Source organism: Trichomycterus rosablanca, chromosome 3 (genome assembly GCF_030014385.1).
Source record: "Trichomycterus rosablanca isolate fTriRos1 chromosome 3, fTriRos1.hap1, whole genome shotgun sequence".
Taxonomy (NCBI): domain Eukaryota; kingdom Metazoa; phylum Chordata; class Actinopteri; order Siluriformes; family Trichomycteridae; genus Trichomycterus; species Trichomycterus rosablanca.
In genome coordinates, this window is record NC_085990.1 from 53,593,687 (window position 1) to 53,603,686 (window position 10,000).

General features: G+C 43.6%; 1 protein-coding gene across 1 annotated transcript in view; it reads left to right on the forward strand.

Moving 5' to 3' along the window:
- clcn1b (chloride channel, voltage-sensitive 1b) overlaps window positions 1-10,000 on the forward strand; it is a 36,775-nt gene that overhangs the window by 15,596 nt on the left and 11,179 nt on the right. The window contains exons 14-18 of the mRNA XM_062991477.1: window positions 756-969; window positions 1,045-1,178; window positions 3,566-3,747; window positions 5,099-5,168; window positions 8,902-8,978. Of these exons, the coding sequence (XP_062847547.1) occupies window positions 756-969; window positions 1,045-1,178; window positions 3,566-3,747; window positions 5,099-5,168; window positions 8,902-8,978 (677 nt within the window). The remainder of the gene's footprint in view (window positions 1-755; window positions 970-1,044; window positions 1,179-3,565; window positions 3,748-5,098; window positions 5,169-8,901; window positions 8,979-10,000) is intronic.

Here is a 10,000-nt window from a genome sequence, read left to right on the forward strand (position 1 = left end):
TGGCGCAGCGGTCGAAACTCAGCTCTGCCATCCGACTGGGCTGGGCAACTACACGAACAACGATTGGCTGTTGTTCATACAGACGGGATCTCATATCTGACGCAATTCTGACCTCTGCTGGCTGATTGATGGCGCTGCACTGCACTGAGTCGAGGAATAATGCTGATCAGGGTGTGGCTCTCCATACACAAAGCTGATCCGCACATGAACTCACCTCGTGCAGGTGAAAAGATACAGTCGGCTACTGCACATATGTCGGAAGGGGCGTGTGTCTTGCTCTCCTCAATCAGGGTGGGGATCAGCATCAGTAGATAGGAAGTGTAATGCAATCGAGTAATTGGATACCCTAAGAAGTCGGGAGGCGCAATCGGCCACTAGTCTGCTGTGTGGGAAAAGACGGGACTAAAAAAGTGGGTGTGGTCTTCAAAGCTGTGTATGGACCCTGGTTAGTAGCCCAAGGCGCCTGTACAGAAGTGAAGGAATGTGGAGATCAAAATGTGACTCTCCATGCGCGAGACTGACCTCGCAAATAAGAAGAGGTTGGTGGACTGCGCCAGGTCAGGAGGATATACCCTCCTCGTACACCATCGGGTTCTCCAGCAGAGGAAGAGGAACCGGCTATGACTAAATTGGGAGAAAAAAAATAATAGTAAAAAGACCAGGCTAGGAACTGGCTTTGGTATCTCGTACTGGCCTTAGCGGCGACCTGGTTTGTCCATCCTTGCGTGTGACTGGACGTATTTTCATGTGTGTAGGTGCTGCAGCGATGACCGGCGCCGTCACTCACACGGTATCGACGGCGGTGATCTGCTTCGAGCTGACCGGACAGATCTCTCACATCCTGCCCATGATGGTGGCCGTGATCCTGGCCAACATGGTCGCCCAGGGTCTGCAGCCCTCCCTCTACGACTCCATCATCCAGGTCAAAAAACTGCCCTACCTCCCCGAGCTCGGGTTCGGCCACATCAGGTACCGGACGGAACGCGACCTTGTATCACGTACTGTTGTGAACTATCTGACCTCCTGACCTCTGATCTCTCTCAGTAAGTATAACATTTTCGTGGAGGACATCATGGTGAGGAAGGTCAAGTTCCTGTCCCCTCAGTCCACCTACCGGGAGCTTCTTCACCTGCTGGAGGTCACCACCCTAAAAACCATCCCGCTCGTGGATTCTAAAGGTACGTGAGCTCTTCTTGAACACCCTGCGTTTGGTATTCTGTGTAATTTCATAAGCAGCTATGCCTTTGTAATGTGTGCAGCATGTGGTTTTGCATCGTCTTGTTGAGAAATAGATTGAACAACTCTGGAAAAAGACATCGTCTCTGAAATCTACATGCACCCAGGATTTGGGGTTGTATTAATTAGATCATTTTATGGGTTTTATGACTGTGGTCACGTCAAAGTGGGATTTGTGCCATCTTACATTTGTGCATCTGGCTTTTAATCTTTGAATATGAGGCTGGAAATTGCACCCAAAGAAGGTTCTTAAATTCTACAGGTAATAATTGTACAATTTTAATGACTACACATGCCCCCTCCAACATGTGTGCAGTAGCCAACCTCTGTGTTTTCACTTGCTCCAGGCATTAAATATACCACTGATTTTTAACACAGAAAAGCTCATGTGGCTTGGACGTCTGTACCAAAGTCAATTCATCCCATTGAATTAAAGGATCATCGGAGTGATTAACAACCAGGAGATTTGGGTTTAACACCAAATTTATATGACCCTGCTGCTGCTGTCCAACAACAAACTATAAAAGTATTAATAATAATAATAATATTTTTTACTGTGGCACCTTTCTTATACTGGGTTGCTTTCCATCCTTTCTTTATTCCAGTTTTAGTCTGTTGGTCTTGTATTAAAATGGTTTTACTGCTTATTTTTCATCCAAAGCTGCTCACAATTGGTGCTTGAACAGGCGACCTTCCGATTACATCTAGTGCCTTAACCACTGAGCCAACACATTTACATTTACATTACTTAGCGGACACTTTTATCCAAAGTGACTTACAATTACGACTGAATACGATTCGAGCAACTGTACCAGTAACCTTATGATTACTAATCTAGTACCGTGACTGCTGAGCCACTGCCCTGATTATACCCTTATAGTGGCCAGTGCTGACATCTCCACCCCAAAGTGTGTATGCAGAGAACGCTGTTTTACATATGAACATACAGTATGAGGCTGCATGCATCTGGAAGACATTGACCAGAGAATTCACGGCTCAAGCTCGAACCCTCTGTCACGACTAGAAAAGCGGATTTTTATCAAAACATAGCAGCAGTGTGTCAAGCTAACAAGTCCTTCTAGTCGTTTTCTAGAATAACAATACTGTAATGTCTCTGGTGAACCTTCTAATACCGTAGCGTAGCGCTGCCACCACCTTTGTTAACCCAGTCAGGTCTGGTAATTCACGATAATAACCAGGCGAATGTATGGAATTATTCACACATTAGAAAACTTTATTAAGCAAATAAAAACAGCAGACTGGCTTAAGCCCAGAGATAAAAATGGAGTAAGAGGACAACCATCCAACACTAGACTTTACACGCTGACACCACAGTGAGCATACAATTCATTTCAGGACACACACGTATTAAAATAACACACTATCAGATCACTCATTAGCATATAATTCAACACGGCGAGGGAAAAACATGTAACACACCCTTAAGTGCACACAAACTTCACTGCACAGTCTAGCATTTCATGGTTGTATAATCTATTCCCAATCAGGTTATCTAAAGGGATCTATTGGGCACCACTAATACCATTATAAAGGCTATGGATATACAAGAGATTAGTATGGACTATATTAAACGTATTGCACTTGCTCGAGGTATATTCTCTGTTAAACTCATCTACTCAGTTCATGATCATTAAGGAAATACAGAGTAACTAAACGCTAAAACTACACAAACCCCCGCTAATCATCCCACTAAAAAGGAGCAGACTGACCCGATATCTGGATTCTTGAGAGATTCTTGGCATTACAACCACGACCAGCCTCAACACGGCGTCTCACGTGGTCCGGAAATCTCCCCGTGCCACCAACTCGCTCCGAGAAAGAGTTCTTCACCAGCGTCTCACAGTCTTTTCTTTCACCAGTTCTCGCTGACCCGTCGTCGACTCTGCGAATTTCCTCCTTCATCCAGCTCAGGCACTTTATGTCAGTCTCTTCAGTCGGCCGACATACCTCTCCAAACAAAGTCCATTCATCCCAAAGAGTCCGACCTTTTATAGTGTCCGTGTTGCTCACCTTCAATCAGCCCAGGTTCCGCCCCACCGTTCTACTCAATCTCTTTTCATTTAATCAGTTCATTACAATACTACTCACCAATGATGGAACATCTTTTTCGCTGCAACGAGACGCTCCCACCTAGTGTTGACAGGAGGCAATAACACCCAAAGAGTGTTGGAAATTTCACTGCTCTTGTAGCATCTCTAATTATTTCATCTTTCTGTGCGGCCCTGTAATTAAAGACCCGTCTGGTGGTTGGGAACCACTGCCATAGCACATCTGTAATCAGTGTCCACGTTTCTATTTACATCCACAGAGTCGATGATCTTACTGGGCTCCATCGAAAGGTGTGAACTCCAAGCGGCCTGTGACTGGTGGCTGTCAGCAGAAAGGAGGATTTATAACCAAGGTCAAGGAATGTCCAGTCCCGAGTCAAAGGTCAGCGGGGAGTCCTTCTCATTCGTGGATGAAGAGGGAGGAGAAGAGAACAAGGAGAAGGTAAGAACAGGAGTCAGAAGGGGTTTAAATAGCTGCCGGTATTGCATTTTGTAAATATAAACACATTTACACACTGATGCCTGCAAGACACTCCAAAAAAGTCAGGACGGGGGCGTGTTCCCCCCTGTGTTCCATCGGCGTTCCTATTAATGAGACTTTTAAATGCGTGGGGAACTGAGGACACTATTTCCTTTTTGTCTTAGACGTCAGGACAAAAGAAGCCAATGCCATTTTGGATACAACTAATATACACTGATCAGCCATAACATTAAAACCACCTCCTTGTTTCTACACTCACTGTCCATTTTTATCAGCTCCACTTACCATATAGAAGCACTTTGTAGTTCTACAATTACTGACTGTAGTCCATCTGTTTCTCTGCATGTTTTGTTACCCCCCTTTCTCCCTGTTCTTCGATGGTCAGGACCCACACAGGACCCCCACAGAGCAGGTATTATTTAGGTGGTGGATGATTCTCAGCACTGCAGTGACACTGACATGGTGGTGGTGTGTTAGTGTGTGTTGTGCTGGTATGAGTGGATCAGACACGGCAGCGCTGCTGGAGATTTTAAACACCTCACTGTCACTGTTGGACTGAGAATAGTCCACCAACCAAAAACATCCAGCCAACAGCGCCCCGTGGGCAGCGTCCTGTGACCACTGATGAAGGTCTAGAAGATGACCGACTCAAACAGCAGCAATAGATGAGCGATCGTCTCTGACTTTACATCTACAAGGTGGACCAACTAGGTAGGAGTGTCTAATAGAGTGGACAGTGAGTAGACGCTGCTGTGTCTGACCCACTCATACCAGCACAACACACACTAACACACCACCACCATGTCAGTGTCACTGCAGTGCTGAGAATCATCCACCACCTAAATAATACCTGCTCTGTGGTGGTCCTGTGGGGGTCCTGACCATTGATGAACAGCATGAAAGGGGTAACAAAGCATGTAGAGAAACAGATGGACTACAGTCAGTAATTGTAGAACTACAAAGTGCTTCTATATGGTAAGTGGAGCTGATAAAATGGACAGTGAGTGTAGAAACAAGGAGGTTGCATTTCTTGATGCAGCGGCGGACTGGGTTAAATGACGACGGTTTTCTGAAGTACTTCAGAGCCCATGTGGCTGTATTTATCACAGTAGCATGACGGTTTCTCTGAGGGGTCGAATGTTTCTTACATTGACGACATCTTGTCACACGGGTGATGGTGACTTTATGAATTTGGCACGAACTTGTGACCTACAACCCGGAGTCATTTTTTTGTTCTTTACAAAGTGTCCCATATTTTCCAGGAAATGTGGTTTGTATTTGATTTGTCACCTTCTCTGTTTGTTCTTTTCAGGGTAACACCGTCTCCGAGGAGCAAGACGGCCCCCTGGAATCTGGGGACTCCACCAACAACACGGCGTCCGGTGAGTCTCGCTTAAGAGCTGAACTCGTACCGCTGCTATTTTAGGAGATTAGCATATGAATAAATATTCACAGCCAGCAGACATGAGGGACATGAGATGAGGGGTTAGACGCACCCTGGAGTTCTACTCGAGACACTTTCCACTGGTCCAGTGTCCTCTCCAAATCTACATGCCTTTTTAAATATCAGTTCTTGACATGCCCTGACATTCTTCTCATATTCACTACATCTCCGCTCCTGTAGTCCTGTCAGCTCTTCATCAGGCTCTTAACTTTGACCCCAAAACCTTTTTCTAAATGTAATGTACTTCTCTTTAAGATAAGATAAGAAAAGATGCCTTTATTGTCATTGCACAGTGTACAACGAAATTGAGTAGCAATCCGACGGTGCTTACACACACAATAAGTAAAAAATAGAAGCAAAAATTATATACATATACACAATACACACGTGTATGTATGCCTAAAAATCTTAAATATAAAGAATAAAGACTAAACTATAATTATTAAAAAGGACAAAAGACATTGTTTACAGCAGTGAGGTAGCAGTGGGGTATTGCACATGCCCTGAGTAGCTTAAGAGAATATTGCACAGAATATATATTTAGCTCTAAAAAAAAAAAAAAAAAAAAAAAAAAACAGTAGTGCATACATAATAAATATAAATATAAATACTTTAGTCCCCTGTGCCCCCTCTACAGGTCATTTTCTCGAGATCCTGATTGCTAATTCAGTGTTCCTCTTCTGCAAACCTTTTCTCTCTAGTCAAGTTAATTCAAATTTAGGACCGTCCAGGACCAACAGACCAAAAATCTGCAGGAAAAACCCCCTTAAAATTACAGGAAGACACCTTGAGAGGAACCAGTCTCAGCAGAGACCTCCGTCCTCATCGGGTTGCCTCGAGGATCATTTAAATAAATAGGATTTACACAAATCATACAAACACACGATTAAATTAAACTAAAAGTTATAACTAGCAAAAATGATTGGGGTTCTTCATTATCTGTCTGTGATAAAGTCCATAGTGAGTTCTTGACATTTCTGGTGCAAACACACCGGGTTCCCGTCACATCACAGCAGTCTCGACTTGCAGGCTTCAACCTCGGGGTAAAACACCAGAAGATGGAGTTAAGAAGAAGGTAGCTTTAGACTTCGGCACCCCTGATTATTACAGCAGAACTAAAAGGCAGAGTGAGCAGGTAACAAGGTCATGACGGCTTTCACAGGACATCAGCGCCCACCTCCCCCACCGTCATCAAACCTGAGTGATCGGACAAGGGAGGCAGAATGACAGCAACCCCCAAGCTCTGCGCCTTTGTCTATATTCGGGGTGGGCGGCTCCGGTCCTAGGGGTCAGAGATCAGACGCAGATTGATTCTTTTGATTAGCATTCTCATCGTCTCCTGTGAAACTACAAACCCTCTTCGAATAGCACAGAGATGCAACCACCGATAGCCTTGTAGACTGGCACGACCTGTAAGTTCCGCTTCAACAAAAGAGAGGATTTCCTCAAAGTCTGTCTGGATAACAAACTGGTGATGATGTGCAGGAGATCGAGGATTTCTTTATTGGTAAAACAGCCCTCATTTTAACACCAGGAGGTTGCCCCCCAATGTGTGTCTGTGTAAAACAAACAGGCCTAATGTATACAGAGCAGACCACTATTCCATTTGCCACAGGCTTTAAATAGCCCAAACGAGGGCACAAATTCCTGTTTTTGACTCCCTGTGAAACCCACTGAAGAGTTTCTCCGGTAACACTCACTAATGCAGATCACGTCCTTTCTATAGTCGTCTTATTACTCTTCCAAATGTAATGCATCCCCTTCCTCCGGCCCTTATATCTCCCCTCTAAATCCTCTAGTACCCCTTCCAAATACCTGGCAGGCTTTCCCCCCCCTAACTAGTCCCACAGTGGTTCTTCTAAATGCAGAGTAGCCCCTCTCTGTTACATGCAGTACAGCCTTAATTTAGTCCACAAATATAATTCATTCCACAGAATATGATGCTAATTATTTAGTTAACGTCATGATGTTTACATTAGCTAGCTGTGCTTAACTTAGCTTCTGTTCTGAAGCTTCTGTTCCTCACAAGGGCCCAAACAAAGTTTATATTCGATTGTTGTTCCATAAATAATATAATCCATCATGTCGAGAATAATTCATTTGAACAGAGTCATTCATGTTGAGAATGATTCATTTGAAAGGAGTCATTCATGTTGAGAATGATTCATTTGAACAGAGTCGTTCATGTTGAGAATGATTCCTTTGAACAGCATCGTTCATGTTGAGAATGATTCCTTTGAACAGAGGCATTCATGTCGAGAATGATTCCTTTGAACACAGTCATTCATGTCAAGAATGATTCCTTTGAACAGAGTCATTCATGTCAAGAATGCTTCTCGTGAACAGAGTCGTTTATGATGAGTGATTCGTTTGAACAGTCTTTAATGTCGAGAATGATTCGTTTGAACAGAGTTGTTCATGTTAAGAATGATTCGTTTGAACAGAGTTGTTCATGTTAAGAATGATTCGTTTGAACAGAGTTTTTCATGTCGAGAATGATTCGTTTGAACAGAGTCATTTATGTATATTGAGAATGATTCGTTTGAACAGAGTCATTCATGTACATTGAGAATGATTCGTTTGAACAGAGTCATTTATGTACTGTATATTGAGAATGATTCGTTTGAACAGAGTCATTTATGTATATTGAGAACGATTCGTTTGAACAGAGTCATTCATGTATATTGAGAACGATTCGTTTGAACAGAGTCATTCATGTATATTGAGAATGATTCGTTTGAACAGAGTCATTCATGTATATTGAGAATGATTCGTTTGAACAGAGTCATTCATGTATATTGAGAACGATTCGTTTGAACAGAGTCATTCATGTATATTGAGAACGATTCGTTTGAACAGAGTCATTCATGTATATTGAGAACGATTCGTTTGAACAGAGTCATTTATGTATATTGAGAATGATTCGTTTGAACAGAGTCATTTATGTATATTGAGAATGATTCGTTTGAACAGAGTCATTCATGTATATTGAGAATGATTCGTTTGAACAGAGTCATTTATGTATATTGAGAATGATTCGTTTGAACAGAGTCATTCATGTATATTGAGAATGATTCGTTTGAACAGAGTCATTCATGTATATTGAGAACGATTCGTTTGAACAGAGTCATTAATATCGAGAATGATTCGATTGATTAATGTCGTGCAGTTATTAAGTTTGGATTAATCACTATTATTTACACATTAATGTAATTAATTAACACGTTTATATAATGATGGATTTTATTTCTAATGGAACAGAACACACTGATATAAATGAGTTTTGGATCATGTTGAAGAACAGAAGCGAGGTAACGTTAGCTAATGTAAGCTAATGTAGCTTTTCCATGACAACACGCATCGTGACGTCACATGCTGCGCTTGCACAGTAATGTAATTTTAAATCGTTTATTTTTATTTGTAATGTAGTTTTGCTGACCTGTAATGATTTTAGCCTGGTAATCCATCTTGTATCTGGTGTTTTATGTTTTCTTTAACAGCTAAAATAACGACGATTTACGATACTGTTACGTCACTAAAGCTGAGAGTTAAAACAGTATAAAGTAACATGAAGCATCTTGTGCTGTGTTAGAGAGCTGCTTTAAAAGCTTCTACACCTGAGTAACAGGTTAGTGACCGTGCTGATGTTGTGATGTTGTGATTGATCACAGGTGCTCTGAGGTCCATGAGGAACGCTTTTCGACGCCTCTGGTCCACCTCGTCCTCGTCACAGCAGGCTGAGCCACAGGTGCATCTCACACACATGGGTACAGGGGGAATTAGGGAACGGTGCGTGTCTGAGAAACCACCGGCCTGGTGGTAACTGTGCTTCCATTTCCTTGGTACTATCCCATAATAATAGGCCAGCTGGCTGCTTACTTATATAATATACACCGATCAGGCATAACATTATGACCACCTTACTAATATTGATTGCTGCCAAAACAGCCCTGACCCATCAGGGCATGGACTCCACTAGACCCCTGAAGGTGTGCTGTGGTATCTGGCACCAAAACTGCTTTAAGTTGTGAGGTGGGACCTCCATGGATCGGACTTGTTTGTCCAGCACGTCCCACAGATGCTGGATTGGATTGAGATCTGGGGAATTTGGAGGCCAAGCTGGTTGTTGTGCTCCTCAAACCGTTCCTGGGAGCATCATCCTGCTGAAAGAGGCCACAGATATCAGGGAAGCGTCTCCAAAGTAACATCCACATGGATGGCAGGACCCGAGGTTTCCCAGCAGAACGTCGCCCAAAGCATCACACTGCCTCCGCCGGCTTGCCTTCTTCCCATAATGCATCCTGGTGCCGTGTGTTCCCCGGGTAAGCGACGCACACGCACCCGGTCATCCATGTGATTCATCAGACCAGGCCTCCTTCTTCCATTGCTCCGTGTCCAGTTCCCATGCTCACGTGCCCATTGTTGGTGCTTTTGGTGGTGGACAGGGGTCAGCATGGGCGTCCTGGCTGGTCTGCAGCTATGCAGCTCCATACACAACAAACTGTGATGCTCTGTGTATTCTGACACCTTTCTATCAGAACCAGCATGAACTTCTTCAGCAGTTTGAGCTACAGTAGCTCGTCTGTTGGATCGGACCACACGTGCATCAATGACCCTGTCGCCGGTTTACCACTGTTCCTTCCTTGGACCACTTTTGATAGATACTGACCACTGCAGACCGGGACACACCCCACAAGAGCTGCAGTTCTGGAGATGCTCTGACCCAGACGTCTAGCCATCACAATCTGGCCCTCGTCAAACTGGCTCAGA